This window comes from Diplotaxodon limnothrissa, linkage group LG20 (genome assembly GCF_057381915.1).
Source record: "Diplotaxodon limnothrissa isolate DT_005_m linkage group LG20, D_limnothrissa_male_GT1.1, whole genome shotgun sequence".
Classification (NCBI taxonomy): Eukaryota; Metazoa; Chordata; class Actinopteri; order Cichliformes; family Cichlidae; genus Diplotaxodon; species Diplotaxodon limnothrissa.
Genome location: NC_140615.1, coordinates 6557300 through 6580387, shown reverse-complemented (window position 1 = coordinate 6580387; position 23088 = coordinate 6557300). Strand labels below are relative to the sequence as shown.

At 43.3% G+C, this 23088-nt stretch overlaps 1 protein-coding gene across 5 annotated transcripts in view; it reads right to left on the bottom strand.

Annotated features, from left to right (window-relative positions):
* casz1 (castor zinc finger 1) overlaps nt 1–23088 on the bottom strand; it is a 170106-nt gene that overhangs the window by 7196 nt on the left and 139822 nt on the right. For 4 of the 5 annotated variants that reach the window (XM_085343843.1, XM_085343844.1, XM_085343842.1 and 1 more), the window contains 13 exons: nt 17490–18390; nt 15645–15710; nt 12925–13021; nt 10395–10559; nt 8618–8790; nt 7392–8260; nt 4069–4201; nt 3574–3637; nt 2395–2558; nt 1943–2065; nt 1534–1854; nt 1231–1429; nt 243–414 (listed from right to left, as the gene is read on the bottom strand). In XM_085343843.1, the coding sequence (XP_085199969.1) occupies nt 243–414; nt 1231–1429; nt 1534–1854; nt 1943–2065; nt 2395–2558; nt 3574–3637; nt 4069–4201; nt 7392–8260; nt 8618–8790; nt 10395–10559; nt 12925–13021; nt 15645–15710; nt 17490–18390 (3447 nt within the window). The remainder of the gene's footprint in view (nt 1–242; nt 415–1230; nt 1430–1533; nt 1855–1942; nt 2066–2394; nt 2559–3573; nt 3638–4068; nt 4202–7391; nt 8261–8617; nt 8791–10394; nt 10560–12924; nt 13022–15644; nt 15711–17489; nt 18391–23088) is intronic. The other variant, XM_085343841.1, reaches the window with a different exon arrangement.

The window sequence follows — 23088 nt, the reverse complement described above, 5'->3', positions numbered from 1 at the left end:
TTTGCCAACACTGGTCTCTCTCCCTTTGTAAACACGGGGAATATCCTCTTGCAACAGACAACACAAATTAGGCTACATCTTTCTCAACGTAACACCTTTAATCCTCAGATCTCTCCTGGCAAAGTATTTTTTAAAAGCCGCTCAAGTTGACACAGCTTGATGCGAGGCAAAGACAGAGACAGCGGGACACAAAACTTTTACAGGATCAGAAGTTTTTTTCTTTTCCAGTGTTTTTTCCTTACCCAGCCTCCCGCACTCCTCCCTCTTGGTGAAATATTTGAAGCCATTAGCGGCGCGACGCTCTGCCTTCTCATGCTTCTTGATGTGCCACGGCAGCTTGGTGGTGATGTTAGTGACGAAGAAGCAGCCAGGCCGCAGACAGTGATAGTGGCCCCTCATTCTGAACTCGCAGTGCTGCAGTGGAGACACATAATTTCCAATTTCATGACTCAAATGTCGTGAATGTTTGAAAGCCAGAGGAGCTGATTAATTTTTATTCGATCCTTCTTTGTGTGCAAAGTTTAAGCGAAGACTACACACAGTTCCTTCCCAAAAAAGAAGAAGAAAAAAAACATAATCAACACCTCGCAGTCTTTTCCTCTCCGGTTGTTTGGTACAATTACTTTGCATTTCCAGGCATCCCACAAACACCCCTCCGCTCTAACATGTCTGTACACCACCATCTGTTTGCAAGGCCCAGATCCCAAAGGACCGGGCCAAATAAGATCTTCTCAGTTCAGGAGATGGAGATGCAGACTAAAGGGGGGGGGGGGAGGAGAAGGGAGGGGGGGCTTTTTGTGAGAGGGGTGATTTTCAACACATTAATGAATTCATTTAAACGGTTTTCCAAATACGGGCTCATGAGAGCAGGCAGGGGCTGCCATTTAGGTTTCATTTGCGAAGCATTCCCCTGATTTTTGCCCTATTCCAGACAGCCTTGTTTACTGTGCAAGTGACAATGATTTATTGGGTAATATCAGCTAAATTGGCCTTTTCTGAGAGGAGAATGCGGCAGTCAAAATGACATCATTGACATATAAACAGGCATTACTGGGGTGAGTCGACTGTCTTTCTCAGCAGAGATGGAAGACGGCGAGCAGTGGTTGTGAAAGCCTTGAGTCAAATAACCTCAAATACTGGTCTAATAGATAGCATACTTCATGCTTAGAAACCTCGGGGAGATGACAGTAGGTGATTCAGCTCCTGGCTGAGTTATCAAGCCACACTCACCTGGTTGGGACAGAGACACTGAAGAGAGTAGTAGGAAAACTGGTCGCGGACGTTGACCAGGTTGTTGTTCGGGTTGATGTGGTCCAAGCAATGGGATTCTGCCTTTCCAGAGGTCTTGCACACATACTTGCAATTTCCAAACAAGCAGTGGAAGTGGAACTTATTGGAGTATTTACAGTCAGTAGCCAAACATGGATCACTGCATGGGGAGGAAAAAAACAGAGAAGATATCGTTTAATCAACTTGTGGAAAGTAAGAAGAAAAGCAGGGCGCTGTGTACGAAACCCAGAGGTTTCCACATACTTTTCTTGGAACTGCAGGAAACCAGGTTTGACTTGTGGCTTAGCATTCTCCAGAGAGGTGGTGGCTAGAGGGGAACTGGATGGCAGGTTGGGCATTGATGCTGGCATCTGAGGGATGCTGCCCGTCAGCTGCTTCCAGGCCAGCAGGGAGGGGGGAGGAGAGCTGTATCTGCCAGAGGAGGAGAGGTGTGCAACATCCATGGAGGGGTTGTTGGCCATAGAGACGGGGGCAACGGGCTGCAGCTGGGCGCCCTCACCGGAGTCCTTGCCCTCACCGAACGAAGGCTCCGACTTCACTTTCAAGGTGGCTCGGAGGTGGAAGCTGAAAAACAAGATGGAAGCTCTTTTTTATACCGATCGATAAAAACCAAAAACTAAAATGCAGAGAGCGAGGGTAGCGTGACACTCACTTAGCATGTTTTATAGCCCCATCCACAGTGCTGAAGAGGGCACCACAGTCCTCTACCAAGCAGTGAAAGTGAACTTTGTGAAGGAAGTCGCACTGAGCTTCACAGAAGTCATCCGTGTCAAACCTTAACAGAGACAGATAAGAAAGACTGTAAATTTACTGCTGCTTAAGGAAAACGCAACCTATGAGGACAAATGTCTGCGGTCCGTCATACTGTAACCAGCGCACTGTCATTTCCAATTCCTGCAAGAACGTGTTCTCTATTTTTTTTTTTTTTTTTGGAGGGGGGGTTTCCACTGATACAGTATGTGAGGAATAGTATTTACAGGAAAGACCTTCCAAGGACGTGCGCTACTTTTTAACACTCTGACTGTTTTCTCACTCTCATAATGAATCCAGTGTCTCTACGCGCTTCCTGTGTATGTGTGTTGTTGTTGTTGTTGTTTTTTATACCTGCGGAGGTACGTCCTCCAGATCTCGTTGGCTTTTTCTGCCAGGGGCCTCTTCAACACTTTGCTGAGATACTGTCCTGCCTCCGAGGTGTCACCACCCTCACCTGCCTCTAGCTCTGTCTTCAGGTTCATTGCATTGAAGAGGGCAGGGTTCACCTGTGACATCTACAAAAAAAAAACAGCACAAAAACCACCAGGCGCTGGGTTAGCTGGGCACTTTCGTATGTTAGTGAGAGTATGAGAATGAATTCTCTTTCTCTCTCTTACACACACACATACACACACACGCATGCATGGTTTGACGAAGCTAAAAAGGGCAGCCAGATTTACAAACATCCGGGCTTTTGCTTGAGTGCAGGCCAAGCGTGTTTGCCAAGCATCCTCTGGGAGCTACTGTTAACCCTTTTATGTAATGTGGTGGCTTGCAGCAAACCAACAAAAAGCTGACACGACAACAGCTGAGTTGCTAGACAGCAGCTCGTCTCCGCCGTTTGGGCGCAACGACTGCAAATGTGAAGGTAAGGTGTCCTCGAGAGAGGTTAAAACCACGACGTGCACTTAGGTGCACGGAGGCGGCGAAGCTTGCAGGGGGGTAAGGAGTGGAGGAAGTCATGATCAGTTGGAGAGAGTAAATAAATGGTGGCTGATCTGCCATGACATCATCAACATGATGGAAACCACCTGGCATATTTGTACGAGTCAGATAAGATATATGACTAAGACAATGTCCATTTTAATCTTCACAAAAAAACCATACAGATTTAAATTTCCATACGCTAACATTTAGACTTGTTAAAAAATGAGGGCAGCGCCTTCCTGCTTTTCTTTTTTTTTTCCCTGTGCTGACTTTTTAATCAAATAATTTATAAACCCTATGAATAAATGTAGAGTGAGGCAGGGGGAAGAAAACGTATAAAGGAGGAGGAAAAATTGGACGGCGAGTTCAAAACAGCTCATCAAAAAACAAACATCTCTATATATCTGGCATGGCACCCAGCTACTGCTTCATTGTATTAATTTGTGAGAGGTGCAGCGAAAATTACACTCTATGAAAAATGGCTGGAAAATTTAAATGATACAAACTCATCTTATTAGCCGTGAAACATTAAAAAACAAACAGGCCCCTTCGTGTCCCGCTAATTTGTCTTGGGATGAAAGGCGTTTGATGGATGAATCTTACCTTATTCATAAGCGAGGATAAAAGAGATGTATTCCCTGGTACAGGGTGTCCGTTTGATTCATTACTGGAACAAGGAAAATGAACAATGTTTATTCAAGATTTGCATGAGAACAGTAAATATTACTATTTATCACACAAGGTGTGCCTGTATAATGAAGAAGAAAAATGCTGTCTTCTTAAGAAATAAGATCTGGTGTGGGTTGGAGGGAAGATTGGAGTTGAAGGTTTATGTAAACATCCCTCTCTCTCACTCACACGCAAAATAAATAAATGGAGAAATATGTGGAGGATTTTCTAATTGTATGCACATTTATATAAATTAAATATTTTGTATATAACCAGAGCTGCCAAACTAGTAGACATCATCTATCATTCAGAGAAGCTGGATGTTCTTTTTTGTGGGGGTTATTTTGCCAATAATAAGGCTGAATTGGTTAAAGAAACACTAATTAACCATCCTTCACTTTGAATTAACCATCAGTTTACCATCTGTACCTCTGGTCTTTCTTGCTCAGGTCCAGGCTGTGCTCCTGTGTGGAGTCTTGGGAAGCCCCGGAGTTGGCGTCCACTGGCTCCTGCTTCACTTGAACCAGATTGAACTGGCTGGCTGATGCCGGCTGCCCATTCCCTGAGGATCAAGTCAGAGATGCAGATGAGAGAAGAGACAACAAAGTTATTGTTGGTCAGCATTATTACTCTATGACAAGATCCAATCTGACTCCTGTCCTGGCCCGAAAAGAATACTCCGAGTGATAATTATTGCGAAATTATGTCAGGCCGTCAAGCCTTTTAAATGGTGATTGAGAGGCGGGAGATATGGGGGAAAAAGACTCCTTTTTCTGCAGCACTTGTCACAACTCATTTGCCAGGCTGCCTCTTAACTGGTCATTAAGTGAGATGCTAATGCTGAGGGAAAGTGGCAGTCTCAGATTGGCCACCCCCTCCCTTCCCACCTTCCCAGGCTCCTTGTTGGCCTGACAACGGGCGGCAGCCAGTGCCACTGAGCGTACCCACAAGGAACACGGGTGCTATGTCGGTCAGATTGGAGCTGACAGCCAATCAGATTGGTTCAAATAGCGTGACCCCTCGATCACATTCGCCTCCAAATAGGTATTCAGTGAATGCTGTGAGTGAGGACAGGAGCGCTGAATTGAAATAAATAAACACCAGGGGATGACCTGAGGTAAAAACGCTGACAGGAAGGTGAATTCTGGCCCCCCCTTTCCCAATCCCGCGGGATTGAAATATTAATTTATCCCGGGGCTATACAGGGAAAGCAGAGCTTTTGGTTGACAATAAGTGGTCGTTTATTTTAAAATATATATGTGAGCGGGAGGGGGTAGGAGCCCCAGCGTAGCCTCTGAGACACTAAAACTGGAGTGCACCAGCAGCCACGACTGGTTTGGTGAGAAATCTGTTGTTTAAAAATTAGGGCTGGTGTTGAGGGATTGTGACAGGCAAGGTCATGGGCAACCAAGTGTGTGCCCTTGGCCCTGAGCCTGATGGGGATCCTCTCCTTTTACTTGCTACAGAGAAAACAAGACCAGCCAACGTAAGAGGGGAAACCAACCAGAGTTCCCTCCCCGCCCACACCACCACCTCCCTCCGCTACAAGATGACCCAGAGACATATCAGGCAGAATACAAGTGGAAAAGCCAGTCTTGGGCCTTGTCAGCTGAAAGCTGGGAGATGGGGAAGTGTCAGTGTCAGTTCAGTTTGACAATGGCTGAGGTTGGAGGGGCTGGGGGTGGGGCATGGGTGGGGCTAAAGGAAAACAGTAGTCAAACAATTTTGCGGCTGGTTTGAGGTCACTGAATGCTTACCAAGTCTCTGTCCAGCTTTCCTTCCCTGCCCCCCCCCCCCCCCAACTTGATAAGAGTATACCCAAAATTAACTAGCCAGACAAATCCTGCCTTGTCATTGACAATTAAATCATCTCTCAGACAAAATGAGAGCACATTATATCAAGAGCAGCCACTCACTGCATGATCCACACATGATCGCCACGCTGAGTAAAGTATATTTTTAATACAATCAGAAGATAAGCTGACTGCTCAAGGTAGATCACAGTACAAAACAATCTCACTGCAAAGCACATCGTGATTGTTTTAAATTTATTTATTTTTTTGCATGCACTTTGCGAGCAGAGAGAGAACAAATGAGTTTGACTCAAAGCAGCTTCTTTCTGGAAATTATCCAGGAATAATGTACCACCATGTAATTACTCCGGATAAGATACAGAGCTTGTGAAAGATCATTTGTACTGTGTGTCTAATTAGTAAACCCTTCAGATGCTTGAATCTCTGGGAAAAACACTCAGGGGTAAATTAGAGCGGAACATTAATGAAAAAAAAAAGAAAAAAGAAAAGAAAAGCTGAGAAAATACTGAAGGCAGAAACAGGAAAAATGCACAATTCACCGCAAAAGAGGCGAAGTTTCACAACCCGAAGAAAAAATAAACACTGAGAAAAATAGCCACAAACACAGTGACTTTTCTCACACCTTTTTGACAGAGAAGCACAAACCACTTCCTCCTCATTTTAGCCCCAAATGTCCTGTTCACACATTTTATGAAGCAAATATGAGAAACAAAACCACACAGCAAACCCCCCATCCTGTGTCTGCGCTAAAACTTTTATGAAAATGTGCGCGATTAAAATAGGAGAGCTTATTTAAAATAACTTGTTTTTCAGTAAAGAGATCTACGCTGTAACTAAGTGAGCCATCGAGAGGGGTGGTGATGGCACCATCTGTGGAGGCCCAGACTACCTGCTGGAAGCCCAGAGGTGGAGCTCAGTCTGACAGCCCGGGCTCAGCTCGGCTCCTCGGAGCAGCTGCCCCAGCTCTCTCCCAGGGCCTGTCCTGCTCCAGGAGTACCACCAGGAATTGTAATCCTTCCCAGTCCCAACATCCGGAGCAGTCCCATTTACAATCCGTACCCCACCTGCTCAGGCTGAGCGCAGGAGGATGCACTGCAACTGAATGCGAGACCATGCGCTTGCAGTGCATTATCAATTGAAGACTTTAACTTCATTTTCATTCAGAGGCTTTGTTTAGAGCAATGTGATAAACATGGACAAGCCAATTACCTCTGAAATGTATGGGTGACATGTTTTTGTGGAAACAGAAGGTTTCCAGAAATTCAAAAAGTGTGCGTCGTTGCCGATGACTGCATCTGTGACTGAGTTCTTGCATCGGTGAAAAAAAAAGAAAAAAGAAAAGCCTGTTTCTTAGCTCTGCTGCATTGAGTCATTTCTGCCTGAGTGATTTCTGTTTTTTCTTTTTATCAGTTTTCATAGAGGATACGAAAAAAAAATTATTTTTTTTTGTTCTCGCAATTTCTGAACTTAATTTCATTCCACCTCCATTTGCTTGGAACGGGCGCAGACAGAGATAAGAGACCAATGATGAGGAAACATGTTCAACACAACCCCCAGGAGCCCCCACTCTGAACATCATAAGAGACTTTTACAGGCTCTACTCTCCCCTGTCAGCGCATTTATCTCCAAATGGATTGTGGGTATCTAACAAACGATCAACACAATAACAAGCTGAGAGCAGAGGACCATGCCTCCGGAATGTCCCTTTAAGCTTGAAAGCAGAGGGTTTTCTGCCCTTCTCACCGCTCTAGGCTAGTTAGAGAGATGACCTCTGAGTGCTCTCTCTTTGCTCTGTCCACAAAGAGCGAAAAAGCATGCAGCTTATCATAAACATGTGGATTTGGATGTAGCTCTAAAGTTTTCTTTTGAATTTTTTATATTCACATTATGTTATCCATCATTAATATATGAGATAAACTTGGCTGTTCACTCACTGACCTGTGTCTGGTCTGCCGGATGGCTTGAGTGCAGCAGCCGCCAGTCTGGCCATCATGGGTGAAATCAGACCCTTGCTTGCAGAGATCTTCTCCATAATGGAGGAGGTGGCAAAGGAGGTTGGGGTAGATGGCATGGCTCCATCCGCCCCGACTGTGGAGCAGCCCTGGGTGAGTGAGTCGGTGGGCATGGAGTGGGCCCCTGAAGACACAGCGGATATCAGGCCAGCAGCTTGAGGAGGTGGCTGGAGAGGCAGCCTGGACATAAGGGGGAAGAACGGGTTGGAGGTGGCCAAGGTGCTGTTGGAAAGAGCAAGGGCCACCGGTATGTTGCTGGGCAAGGTCTGAGACAGCAGGGTGGACATACGCTGGCCCGCACTGGGCAGCGAGGGGGTCAGCTTGAGGGCGTGGCCCGATGTGGATGAGGAGGAGACAGCAGTGATGGGCGTGCTCAAGAGGTGTGGTACAGTAGTGGACTGCTGGGTCGTGGGTGAGGCACTCAGGCTGGAGTTCTTGCTGCTAATGGCCGAGAAGTCCATTAGGTCGTCGTTGCTGGATTCCTCGGGCTCATCCTTTGGTGCCAGGAAGGTGGAAGAGAGGCCCATGACACCAGAAGAGCGAATGTGTCTACGTTCGTGCTTGCGCTTGTGGGAGGTCATCTGGCTGGTGGAGGTAAAGGTGAAGCCGCAGCCGGAGCGGATACAATGGAAGTGGTTGGTGGCTTTGCTGTAGACACAGCCCTCGTACTTGCATTCCTCATACTTATAGAACTTCTTGAAGCCATCTTTGGCATAAGCATCGTCCTTGATGTGGTAGCTCTTGTGCTTCTCAATGTCACACTTGTTCTTGAAGGTGAAGGTGCAGCCCGGGCGCCTGAAAAGCAAACGGGATAATGTGATCAGGTGTGGATTCATGGAGGGGATCCACATGATTGAAATACTTTACAGTGAAGTGGAATAATAAGTGGTGCGGTTCAGTGACACATCACCATCTCCAACCTGGTGGAGGTTTAAATTCTTGGGAGGTGATGATGAAATAATAAAAGTTTTTTTTTTTTTTATTCAAAGTGCTCTAATGATTTTTGTCACATGCAAGTCACAATGCTATAAAATTTAAGTTGATCCATTTTAATTTATGAATCTTTTTTTGTTTTAAACAATATTTGCCAAAAGTCGGTTTTAATACAGTAAAAAAAAAATCTCGAGGAGAAACCACATTAGGTCAATCCACCTGCAGTGGAAGTGTGTCGTCTTCTGCCCGTAGAACTGACATCCGACCGTGCCACAGTCCTCAGTCGCGCGAAACCTCTGGAAGCCATCGTTGATCAGCTGGGCGTTCTTTTTATGGAAGTTTTCATGGGTCATGACATCGGAGGTGCTGGTGTACACCTTGCTGCAGCCCACCTGCAAAAGCAGAGTCAGAGCATGGTAATCGAAAACAAGATCTGGGCCCAAAGCATGCATGAGTTTCAGTTTGCAAGAATGGTTTGTAAAATGCTATAAAAGATCAGATATACTGTACTAGATGTAGAGGAGGGATCTCATTGTGGTTAAGAAAATGCTAGTGGCCTAGAAATGGGTAGAAGAAGGATGTTTTCTCACATTCAAGATTTAATTTGTGGCAACACCAGAGCATTACAAGTTTCATCTCAAACCTGTGAATTGGAAACAATCTTGCTATCGTGACAATTGGAAAGTAAAAAAAAAAAGGAGGTGACTGAAAGAGACAGTGGCCGCAGAAGGCTGCTGAAAGTACAGTACCTTCCTGGCAAAGCAGCCTTTTAGAAAATGAAATTCATATTTGGAGAGTAACGGTGAGTCGCCACAAACTTACTGTAACTCTGAGAACAGATTTCAGTAGTGGAGGGGGTAGACGGGAGTAAGATGACTGTCTTAAGTCTTTAGTTTAAAATGCTCTGGTACACATGAGCCCTCAGAGCCAACAAAGGGGGGGAAAAAACAGGTAATGTTTGAATTAAAAGCAGCAATTGTATATCATCTGTGGCACTTTTCACCCGCGCAAACCGGGCAACTTCTCCATATTGAGTCAAACAATGAAAAAAATTCCTCTCGGTTCTTTTCCCCCTTAAATCAAGAGAGCCGATGCCAACATCTGCAGGTTCTCAGGGACTGTTAAAACAAGGGCTGAAATGTCCTAATAACAATTACGCTGTTACAGGGGTTTAAAAAAGAATATATCTCAAGCCATCCTGCGCTGCACCGCTGCCCTGCTGGTGAGAAGCTCTCGGCACAATGACATTGAAAATAAGCAGATGTAGAAAAAAATTAAACAAATCCAGAGGGGGAATAATCTTCAACTGGCTGCTTGGTACTAAAAGATGAAAAATGTATAGTTTATATAAACACCTAACTGAATTTTAGCCATGCCAATTAAGGAGTGAGAGAGTAAAAAGATGGGGAAAGCACAAGCAGCCTCACTCATATTCACCCTTTTTTTTTTTGTTTTCTTTTATTTAGCCGAGGACACGTTTTGCAAACTGCTCTACGAAGACACTCTGGTATAAATGGAAAAAGTGAGTTTCCACTTCACAAATATGTAGGTAAGCCGAGTGACTCTGAAACACCCTGAAGTCATGCTTATTTCAAGTGGCCTGATTTTCCAAAGTTGGCCGTAATTTATACAGAGTTGCTCATTTTTGCCTGACTTAACCTGTTTTAAACAAAATGATGTCACTGCTCCTAAAAGGCTGTTTAAAGGCACTGGACAAAACCAGTGCTTTTAAACGGTGCCTTTTACACTCTTTTATGGACAGCATGTGGTGTCTCTGCAATATAATTTGAATTACGAATTGTAAATTTACCTGCATTTATCTATATTTGGTGCTCTTTAACAGAGTGAGCAGTGGTTGTTTTGCTCCATATGTAATGCTTAAACATGTGGAACCATAATTGCATATTTGTTTCCGTGTTTGTGCATGTGCTTTCGTGGGTTCATTTTGTGGGTATGTGTGTAGGTGGAAGAGGAGACGCGAGTCTGTGTAGTGTACCTGCATGCAGTGGTAATGGGTGCTTTTTCCATTGAGGTGGCAGCCATGGTAGTAGACGCTGCAGTCGTCCAGAGGGCTGAAGCGCATGAAGCCATGCTGCAAGGAGTTGTCCCTCTTCTTGTGCATGTTGTAGTGCCTGATTACATCCTGCTTACTGGTAAACCTCTGCAAAAAGGGGAGGGGGGTGGGGGTGTACGGCAACAGGTTGGTGTTTATTTAAACCAGTCACAGAATCAGCAACAAGTCACTTTATCTCTGTAGAAGCAGCAGCTGCAACATGCAGGAGCCAATTGGCAGTTGGGGAGGGATGTGCGCACGGCAATATAGAGGGACAGGACGTCTTTAAACATGATGCATTCTGTGGTTATTAATTTACTTTGCATATCTCAAAGTTGCGCTCTATCCAAATGCAGCGCTTAAAGGCCCCGGGACTCTCTGAATGCAGATGCTTCCACATGGAACATAAAGTATGTTCCACATACACTCTTTGTTTCTGGTTTTTTTTTTCCTTCCTTCCAACACTTTTTTTTTTTTTTTTTAGAAATTAAGACGAATCAATTGACATGCAAGATAACAGTTCTGATGTTTTTGTGTCTGGAAAAATTCTGTTCCATGCAGATGGTTTCTCAGACGTGCACAGGGGAAAACAGAAGACAATAAAAACAAACAAACAAACAAGTGAACCAAAAAACAGTTTCCCTTTCAATTCGCTGAGATATGATTCCCTTTTTAATTAAAGCATTAACACTCACTTTTGGTGCAGGTTTCGCCTGTAAATATAAATGAATATGCAAAGACACCCGCCTTGTAAAATTATTAAATAAATAATTTTTTTCTTATAAAGAAAAAATCCCTCCCATACTCAGGAGTCTGGAAGGGGGTAAAACAGAAAAGTCACTCCACGGAGACCTGCAGCAACCAAATCTGCTGTAATTGGGTTTAAGCTGATGTTACAGAAACTGTAACAGGAGAAGCTTAAATCAATGAGACAGTTCTGTCTTCTATCCATATTTATCTCCAGTTGAGGGAAAAACATCAGAAAGAACGACTCTAAAGAGCAACTAATTGCTGTACAAAGTAGGGTAATTGCTTTGTGTCATGTGTTCCACTTGCACACAAGTAAAAAGCCGAGATCTCACAGCCATTCATTCCCCTGTTGTTGGTGTTTTCCCGCTGCAGATTTCTGACACACCTAAATTACATTTTTTCCGTAATCTGGCTGATGATTGTCTCAGATTTTCTCTTTTTGCTAATTTTTATTTTTTATTTTTTTTACAGATCTCAGGCCTGCACTTTTCTGTTATCTAACGATGACAGGTTGAACTGTGGTCATGGTACATTCGATCCATCAAGCCGTCCAAAATAGGCCATGGACAGAGCTGACTGGGAAAAAGATCTCATTTTCAGTTGAGTGGTGATGAAGGTTGGGAGCCACTTGCAACATTTATTTTAGGATTCCCACTAGTGTGGCAAGATGCACACTCTCTCCCATGTACAAGCCCATGAAAGGAGAATGTTAAGACTCAGCCAATCGCCCAGAGGCTGGCAGTGGGATAATATTCCAGGAGTGTGTGTCATGTAACATTTCATGAGTTATCGCTTTGAAAGGGGGCTGCTCATCACTGCCTGCCTGTTTTTTTCAGTATTGACATCCTGGGAACTGGCTTCCAAAGCATATCTGTGTTTCCATGCGACGCAGTAGCAACAGAGAAATGTGGACCTGACCGTGGAAATTGCCATGATAACCTGAACTAACACTCTAAATAATGACATGAAATGATTTTCCTTTGTATTCCTCCAAGAATGTGTCTCATCAGACTGTGAAGTGGGATTCAAGCAGAAAATGAAAGCTTAGATCTGTAATGCTTTTCACCACATAAACAATATTTATCAAGCTGTAATCTCTCTTGATCGGGAGCAGACTGTAGATTACATCTGAAGATGGCTTAATTCAGAAACTTGTTAAGAAAGGAAGGAAAATACACACGGCTCTAGCTGCGCGTGGATTTTTTTCTACATCTTTTGACAAATCTACCCGTATTTGTCTAACTCTTCTGGGCCATATGCTACAGCAAACACGAGGCCTGTATCGTGATCTGCTTTGTGTTGTTTTCTTTCTCCTTCCTGTGCCATACATGACACCTCATGGGACCAGGGCAAGATTAATACCGTGAAAGTGGATTAAAGCCAGGCCCCTTACGGTGGCAGTGTCTTCAGAAAAGGAAAAACAAAGAACAAATAGATTTTTAAAAAAGGGGCCATATTTAAGGATACTTACAATTAACCTTTGTAATAAAAGGTCAACTGTGCCCAAAGATGCCTGAAAACTGGATAGATACAAATACCCATAGGCTGTTTGGTAAACTGGAGACCAGCATCTAAGAGTGCTATGATAGTCAGTGCAGTTTACCATCACTAGTTGGTTTCAACCAGTGATGGTGGCCCCGTGAACAAAATGACCTTTTCTAAGCTGTGAATAGCTGTGAATGCTTGAGCAATGTTTAATGTGTATAAGAGATTAGGTACTCACGCTCACCTGGTAGTTACAGTCAGGGTCCATACAGTGATAATGCTCTCTGTACTGGTAGGCACAGTGCACGTGTCCACAGTGTTGACTTCCAGAGAACCTGAAACCAAATTATAGGACACATTTTAAGAGCCACACGAAGCAGTGACAACAAAACCTGGGGACACATCAGGAGGAAAAAGCTGAAGTTTCCAAAGAGGTCGGTTTAATTCAAAAAAAAGAAAAAGAAAAAGAAAGAAAGATCGGCAGCGAATCAAGAATAATTAATGAAGAAATTATTATAAAACACCTGAAACAGAACCAAATAACACAGGCGGTGAAGCTTTCAAAGGCTCATGTCGCAATTTCACCTTCAAGGTAACGCAGCTCAAACCTTCAAACTGACTTCTGCTTGCAACAATTTACCCGTCTGTCACACCAATTTCAGCCAAATTATCTCCATTTATTTCTAAAGCAGCCGTAAGAGACCCTTATTACACCGAAAGCCTTTTCCTTCACAGACATACACACAGCCGCTCAATCACCAAGAGCCCCATGACTACTTTATTTCTCATTGCTGTGAGAAAGCTTGTCAAATCAATGCACAGTTCTTTCAGGTTAACCACACTCTTGCGCTGCAAGATAAAGGGTCAGGTACCCTGAGGAGCAGGAAAGGCTCTGTCTACTTTGCCCTCTTCAAAACCCTTTCGCTTTCTTTTATCTGGAGTGCAGAAACCAGATATTAGTCTGGTTCTACATTGAAAAAAAAGAGAAAGAAAAGGCAGCTACTTGCCACAGTACAGCCACTTTTACGGTGGTGATTATAAGCCTGACGATGATGACTGTTAAAATCCTCCAATTACCAGTGAAAACACACAAATAAACATTTGCGCTGCCTCTGCCAAGAACTCCATCTGTTAGTGCAGAGGAGAGGGGGAAAAGGAGGCTAAGTAATATTTTTTCCATCTCTCTCTCTGTTTTTTCCTTGTTAGGATTATCCCAGAGCTGCATTTACAGATCACTTTGCTGAGTTCATTAAGTTAATTGAATGGCATATCCACTACTGTTTTTAAGTTGGCAGCGCGTGCGTGCGTGTGAGGCTGGAAAACAGTGACGGAGAAAGACAGCGGCTTTTGGAAAGGTCTGATGGCTCTTTTAAAAGAGTTCAAAGCAGAACCAGAAGACAAACTAGGCAACATATGGCCAAACTATAAATGTTTTTCTATACTATATCTTTCACACACACGCACATGCACGCTCACACCGATGAACACACAAAGCCCCCCCTCATCCCCCTGAGACTATGGCCCACCCCTCTGCTCAGTGCCCAGCTGTATCACTTTGCCTCTGGACAATTCCCACTTGCCGCGTCAGGGGGCCTAATGGGCCTCTGCTATTCAGCAGCAGATTAAATATTAATATCGCCACGATACAGAGATTGCAGCGCATCTCCAGTTACAATAGAGATACACAGATCAAAGTGCCGAGGCAATGGTTGGTGCATGAAAGCATTTAAAGAGTGAAAACTGCAACTAAACACTACCACGAAAGCTCTTTAAATCATCAAACTGTAGCGTGGTGGAGAGATGAACTTTTTTTTTCACCCCCCCCTCCTCTCTTTCGCGACACACGTGGATACAAACGCATTTACAAAGCTGCTTTTTAGTGTTACTGTGCACTCATTAGCCTTGGCTCTAAAGAGGACACTCCCCTGCTTCTACCTCCCCTCTCGGTACTACATTTGCCCTTTTTATGAGCCCTCCTTTTCCATTTTTTTTTTCTTTCCTCCCTCCTCTTCTTTGCGTTCCCTTTTTTTTTTCTCAACCCCAACACGGAAATTGAAACTGTATCTGGGCTTATCTGCAACCTCCCCGTGCATCAACTGCCGAGATGTTTAGACAAATTTTATGCATTATGCAGCGCAAATATCAAAACAGTTCTTGGCAGTGCCAGCAGAAGCCTCATTAAAAATTCCTTAATTAAATCTTCTTGCAAAATGTAATCAGTCCAAGGAAGGGGTTTTGTGTGTGTGTGTGCATGTGTGCGCGCAGAAGAGGATGTGTGTATGTGCGTGTCTGTCAGTGCCAAGGCTTTGATTTGTGCCCTTCATGTTATGGCTTGGAGAAGTAATCATTAACGCCAAAGCCACTTTGGCTTTTCAAATGCTGTTTTTCTTTCTTTTTAAACGGAATAAACAAACAAGCGATAATCACCTTTCTAGTGTCGGCTCAAGATGAATCCAGATTGGGAGGACATTGTTCCGTGTCCACTGAAACATAAGATACCCACCCTCCCGCCCGCTTCCCCTGATGCTTTTGTCTCTCTTGGTGTGAATGACTGAGTTTTTAGATCAGTCGCTTCCTCGCGTTTTCAACAATAAACTGCAGAACCTCGAGAAGAACGCGGCCTCATCTCATATCCTCTCAACGTCAGTCGCAGCTAATAATACAAAGTTGCACGAGGATTATGTTCTTCTTAATGTTTTAGTGCTTTACACACTGTGAGCATTTATTCAGCCAGTTCCAGTAAGCTATCATCAAGCCATTTCTCTTTCATTACCCCCTCATCCTTCAGATTCCACTCAGCACATAAATTTGAGTCTTTTCTTAATTAATTTACTGCACACAGACATTCTCATACCACTGAATAAAATGCACCATAGGTGGATAATAAAAAAAAGCGTTGCCTCTGTTTTCAGTGCGTTTTTTTTTTCATTGGTGCAGCACATTGAGGGATTTGCATACCTGGCAATATATTTCTGGTAGAGGTTGATGTCGTCGCTGGCGGGTTTATCTGGTGGCAGACCATTCCTAATGCAAGAGCAAACACAAAGGAGACAGGATTAATGGTGAGGTTGGGCTGCCTGTTGTTAATAAAAACAAACTGACACAATATTTACTTACAAGCCGCTCCCAAACTTTGGACTATCAATATACATTTTCCTGTGGCATAACAGCGTTTTCGTGCGAAGTATGAATCAAGGATGGAAGCACACACACTTTGATGCATGGTCTTCCGACCAATGAAAGGCAAAATGCAGGAGCAAAAGGACATTAATCTTTTATGGGGGTATTTTGGTGAGTGCTCATATGCAAAACGGGATAATGGGCACGTGGAGAAAAAGCTCTGAAAACGCATTTTCGGATACTCTCTAGGGGCTCGGGCTCTAATGTTGATGTCAAGTCGTCTCCGATCAGCCTGGACACAAACAAATATGTAAGGCAACACCGAGGATTTAACTGCGCAGGATCACGTTCGCTGAGTCGGTTTCGAGTCAAATGAATTAATTTTAAAGCGGGAAATCAAGGAACGGTCCTTTTTTGTCACCTGTGTTGGTTTTGATTCCCTTTATGAAGCTGGCAGCAGTAATGCCTGTATAATAACACTCATAACACAGTATTGGTCCTGTTTGCTCCCTCGCAGCAAGTGGCATTTAGCTCCATGTGAGCAGCTCCACACAGGGATGACCTGAGGTTAATCTGGCCCAGAGGGGAAGATACACTGCCAGACATTTTCCCTAGTACCCCATCGCCTCCCTGTATACAAGCACCAGACTGGGTCAGTTAGCCACGACTGCAGCTTCACTGAGCCCTAACCTGACAAAGGCCAAAACCTGAGGGAGGGGTGCCTGAGGGCTCTTGAACAGTGTCTTTGATAGGTCTTGACTAACTAGAGACAAGGTCAAAACCAATCAAACAGACTCTGGGAGCTGTTTCCTACTGGTAGAGCACACGACTGTAGGTTAGCTCCCCAAACCCCTCGTTTGGTTCCTTTAAAGTGCACTCGTCAGGCAGTGTTGAGTCGGCCCCTGTGACTCGCTGGGAGGTTAGTCATGGCTCCAAAGTAATTAAAGGGAGAGTTGTTACACCCTAGCCAAACGAAGGAAGTCAGTCACTTTGCGATGACTGTGCTAAATCAGTCTCCACGGAGTGCTACAGCGAGTAAACAGTTCATGCGCCTTCGCAACTCATCATGTCGTGGATCTATTGGGCGCTATGCGCCATTTCACACTACATTCCCGTTGGCTGCTGTGAAGGTAGCAATTACCTTTGCGTGAGGCTAACTGACTCACAGTAGCAGTTAAGTGTATGTGAGCCTCACATTAGCTCCAAAGGGGTTCCACTGAGAGAGACTCAGAGTGTACAAGGCAGACAAGGCGGTATCCACCAGCAAACTTAAAATGATAAATTCAGCGGCAGGCTATGTAAGTTTTTAGCAGATTTCAGCAGAGTTATGGATTGTTTTGGTGCAAAATAACACATGCAATATGTCAAACAATATTTTAGTCACATTTAACAAATTCCCAGGGAATTGGGAGACTGTAAATCAGATGCAAGTGGGTAACTACTATCATTTCTTATCCAACACTCTGTATATTTTATCATCTTTTGTTAACTAAGGACATAAAGTTGTAGAATTAATTGGGTGCAGAAGGTCCTCTGTTGTGTTGCTCAAGGCTCCCAAATAGAAATATACAATTTGTTGCCTTAGTTCCCCTGTGAAACACAAATCTCATCATGTGAATCATAAACATTTTCTGTAAATTCTTTTTACAGCTTCTATAACTTATAAAGTTTGAGGACACTCACTTAACAGAGGACACAGTGCCAGTGGTGATGGAGTCAGTCTTGGAAAAGCTGGACTTCAGGTAGTCAGAGGCATTGAAACTTATGTGGCCCGCCTGGTCCACTGTAAGCCCTGGCGCTATGCTGGCTCCAGGTGCGCCTACAGCGGGGACACCGGGAGCTGCAGGGTTCCCCGGTGGCGTAGGAAGGACACTGGGCACCAGTGAGGCCTCGGGGTTTCCTGGCATTAGCTTCGGAATTGTTCTGATGTCATATTTTGAAGGGCGACCCACTTTGCCAGTCTTAAAGGCGATGGAACCGCCCATGTCAGGGTTGCCCTCACCGGGTTTGAAGGGGAGCAGAAACTTGATGTTCTCCAGGTCGTACTTTGAGGGTCTCTTGTAAGCATTACCATTCTGCTGCTGTAAACTCTCGCCCATCTTCAGCTTCTGAATAAAGAAGTCATACTTGGACGCTCGGGAGGCCATGTTCTGCATGTGAGAGGGATTAGCTGGCTGAGAATTACCCAGCTGAGGTGCTACTGGCTGTTTGTGGTCCATGCTGGAGGGGTAAATCTGTGCCTCGGCTCCTGGTAGACAACCAGAGGTCTGGAGCATGGTAGCGCTCTTATCTTGAGCCAGTTTTGAGTTGAGGTCGTCTGGTTTAGGCGGGGAAGCGTGCATGGGCCAAGGTAGGGTCTCTCCAGCTTTTAGCTTGCGAATGTACTCTTCGTACTTGGAGAAGCGGGCACGCCGTGAGGCCTCCTCGCTGCTGAGGGATGAGGGGTCTGAGGTAGCAGCTTTGAGCTTTTCAAAGCTGATCTTCTTGGTCAGCTCATCCCTTACCTGCTGGTCATCATAACCGAACATTCCCAGAAATTCATTCATGGTGTTGGCTGCATAGTCTCGCAGGGCAGACGCTTCTCCTGCACAAAGACAACAAGAAAAGATCTCCTATGTAATATGTATAATTCCGATAATTAAAGTTTTTCCATTAGCATATATTTAATGTGTACTGATCTGTCGAGCAGAGAAATTAATCACAAGTCAACCCATTGCTCAAGACATCTTAATCAGTAGTCTAATTCAGGTCACTCAATCAGTCTATGAAATGATTCCCTCTCCCTTCATACTTACTGATGCTCGCTAAAACATGTGTTAATGTATTTTTTCATCAAGTTTGCTAGTTACAAATGAATTAATCTGGAAAAGAGCAAAATATATTATGTCATGCAAACTAATGAAACAACATTCTGTCAACAATAATGCTCTATTGTGGTCATGCAAAAGGACTAAATTAACATGACTGCATCAACTGTGAGTGCACGTGTTCCTTTCCAATAAATGTTTAAAATAGCTGGATGTTATTTTTCTGGTTATTTCAAACGATAGCAAATTTGACAACAGGAAAAGTGCTTCTGCACTGCAACCTACAGCATCTGTAAATGTTCGTGTATTTATGTGTCTACAAACAAGCAGTCTGAGGCAATGCTCTTCCTGTTTTGGTTGCACTATAAGCCAGTCCTGCAGAATTTTGCAGGGGACTGTACCAAAGGACAGACTCACAGAGAAATCTAATTTTCTAAAATCACTGTGCTCCTGATATAAAAATGAACTAGAAAATTAGGTATAAAAAGCATGTATATATATCATGCATACAAGATACCTAAATACTGAAAGTCATCCAAAATATTAAACAAAATATACAGAAATCTGTTTATAACTTCTTAGAAATGTGCATTTATTATGAGTGCATTTAACCCTGAATTTTTATCTGATGACTCATTCTCACTATTAGTAGCCTCATATTATAAGCATTTCATATCATCACCTTATGAAACTTGGAATAACATATTTTAAAATAACAGTCTTACTGAAGTCAACTTCAGAAATGAAAACACATTTGCAAACTGAAACATCACTTTTATTTTAAGAGTCCATTAAATTGGACAACTTCCCCAAGGACACGGGCGAAATATAGTTGATGTATAGTTTAATTGCATTATGTGGAGATTAATTCTGCCCCATTAACTTTCATCCAAGTTAACGCATGGGGTCAGAGAGTGGGGAAAAGGCAAAGATGATTTGGCCTGAAAGCAGTGACGGACCAAGCTCTGCCTTAAAATAGAGGAGCGTGGATAGGGAGGAAATGGCGCAGCGAGTGAGACAGAAATCAAAAGAAAAACGGGAGAAGGAGGAAACACTTGTGTTTGTAGATCCAACTTAAAAAAAAAATGCTGCTGTGCCAGTTTGCATATAACACAGGAGGCAAGAACACAGATATGCTAGTAATGCAGATGATAATGTCAACTGAGCCATGTAAAACCTTTGGCCTTCTTAACTCAAGCTTGGCACAGTCACAGGGACAGGGTCCAAAGTCTTTTTAAAAAAAAACATTTTATTGCTGTTTTCATCAGCAGAGCACACACGAGCTGGCCAGAGGTAATATCACCTATCGCCGAGGTAATTAATACACAAATATTTCTGCTCTTGTCTCGTATTTCTCAGTTATTGCTAAATCAGTCGCCGTGCCCTGCTTTTCACATCTCTTGCGCAGCATGTAAAATAATCCCCAAATTTCCATTCACTGTGTTGGGGCTGTTCCACTGCTCAGTATGAAAGAGTATCCGAACAGATCGAAGGGGCATGAAAAATTTAAGAGAAATAGATCAGGTATTTGTGAGGAAATGCCTACATGTTTGCCTCAGATCATTTTATCAAATCTACCATGTTTTCACATGTACTCAAACCGCAGAAAAACATGCTGTATACACAGATTCACTGCACAGGACAACAGCTTCTTCTATACCTTTGAGTTTTTAAATAAGGTGTTCAACACATCTGAGTGAAGAGTCCTTTAAAAATATTAAAATTGGATTTGAATATATACTAAATTAGCACTTGTTGGATTTTACTGCTATGAGAGCGTCTCAGGTCACAGCATATCCATTTGGCTCTAAAGTTAGGGCAGAGCCACCCACACCAGTATAAGTCAAAGTTTAACTACACTTCTTCCGTGACTGAAGAATGACAATCAAAAATAGCACGTTACTATAATTTTCTGAGTTAAATATATATTACCTCAGATAAAGAGGTTCAGGCCTGTTCACCATTCCTTTTGGAGGATACCTGTAACTACTGCAAAGAGAGTAGTTTCCGTCATGAGAGCGCCACGTCCCTATTTTCATATTTCCTCATGGTATTATCGCCACTTCTCCCCCCCCCAAAAAAAATTAGCCGAGACTCTTTGTTCATCAGCGCAGCCACGTGACGTGTTATCAATGAAAGGCAAATGATTGGACTTGAAGGGATTATGACGGGGACCGACAGGAGATAACCCTTCTAAAACACCATGTAAATGAGGTTTCTACTCAAACACTATCTGGCTGCCTCTTAATCGTGTCATGTGACACCGAGTGGGAAACTGTGTATAGGTTGAATCGAGATTGAGATGTTCCAGCCCCCCCCCCCGTTAAATTAAAAGAAAAATAAAATACTCTCCCCCCTCTCTCTTTCACCTTCATCCATTTCACTGTTCGCTAACACGCCTGACATTTCTGTCCGCACTTGCTTGTTGGACTGGGAAAATCCACAAAGAAGTGGTTTCTAATCTTGACACTTCAAGCAAACAAAAGCCAACACATGACACAGACCTGCCTTGTCTATATTTGAGGCAATTAGGCTGCATTTCCCCTCCCAGATATGATAGCAGATGGGCATTATATCTCCTTTTGCTGACCAAACATGGCCATCAGTGTGGCATAGCTTCAGTGCTCGCAGGACTGAGAGGCAGAGGTGTTGCTGATGATAAAGATGCATGCTAGTAGCTATATATGGACTAATCTAGAGCCTGGATACCTTCTGAACGGTGTCAGTTTCGAACAACAAATATATAGTGTAAGCCACAAGGTTGAAAAACAAGTGTTTTCTGTTTCATCTGCAAACATGTTGAAAAGCATGCTTTTTCATAAGGTATAATAATTTAAATAGAGCTATTTATGTTCATGCCATAGAGTTTAAGTGTGTTTTGTTTAAATGGACACTGTTAAGCTAATAAAAAGCAGCTTTGAATAAATGACATTATGTGCATTTGTTTGGAGTAATTTGTCTCTCTCTCTCTCTCACACACACACACATGCGCATGCACGCACGAAAAACTATGAGGCTTCAAACTTCCTCACTGTTGGGTTAGTTAATTAACAGGCAGTAAATAGAGAGGACTTTGAAATAGCTTGAAATGAACAATAACCTTTTACAGTGAACCCAGAATTGCAAATGGAAGTCATGGTCAAGCCTGTTTGATCCATCGCTACGAGCATCTCTGTCATTGCTTTCAAAGTTTTTATTCATTGACTTTTTTTTTTTCCATTGACTGGCTTATGAGGGCTCTAATGCGACATCTAAATTATCTAGGAAAAGTATTCTGGGGTTTTGCACTGATAGGAAATCCGCACGATGCCTCAATGTGAGGAGTTAAATGTTTTGAAGGTCGCAGTTTCTCTCATTGATCTTGCAATGTTTGTTAATTACATTGTCACTGATGTTGTGAGAGATAATTAAGCCACTATGTTTATATGCATAATTATGTGCACTCCATATCAGCCTTTGAAAGACAGTGGCGAGAGAGAGGGAAACGGAGAGAGGGAGAGAGAGAGAAGGGGGGGGGGGATGTTTTAATTGTGAGCTGAGCAGAAACATGGCAATATAGATGCCCTAGTTACAATCAACAAAGAGCAACTCAGAAAAAAAAGAAAAAAAAACTCTAAAGACAAGATTTGCAACTGATGCAGAATGCTCTCCCTGCAGTCTTCAAACATCGGCTTTGTTGTGAGATTTAAAATAGTAAGAGAGCCGGTGAAGGGAAAGGTGCAGGCCTTCTATACAACAGTAATGCATATTTACAGACCTGCTTTTTTATGGCCGTGAAATAAACAAAATGACTAATTAAAACCACAAAGCCTTTTTTCATTTGCCTCTGAAATGAAACCTGCTTCATTTTCTGAGAAGCCCCTGCCCCCAATTCTGAATGAGTGTGTGTGTGTGTGGCCAGAGCCACGGCTGTACAGTGGGTGAAAACAAAAAGAAATGAAGACAAAAAGGAGCATGTGTACACGACTCTGAGGTACATACTTAAACCTAGATGAAAGCACAAAAACTGTTAAAGTGAGGTGAGCACGCACAAAACGAGACTTGTTTGTGCACCGCAACAACCGGTCTCACCTGCAAATTGCTTTTTTCCCCCCCTTCTTCCCCCCCCCCTCTACTGGCGTCTGTGAAGAATGCTTTATCTATTCATATAACCGAGCTCTGTTTTTTCATCTTTTTTACAGCTCCGTGTTTTCAACTTCTGCTATTACAAGGCCACCGTTTCCAAATGTGTGTGTGTGTGTCAAGTTTCAAGGGTCACAAAGTGTATGACACCAAACAGCACTTTCTTTAAAAGATTGTTTGTGGCGTTAACACACGCACTCAACCTCAGAGTGTGAAGTCTCTGCCAACTTTATCTATTTGATAATCAGTGAATTATACCGAGGGAACATCATGTCAATATTAAACAGGGTTTACTGTGAGTCATTTACAAGAGCACACAGTATTGAGAAATTTATTAAATGAATTCACTGTTG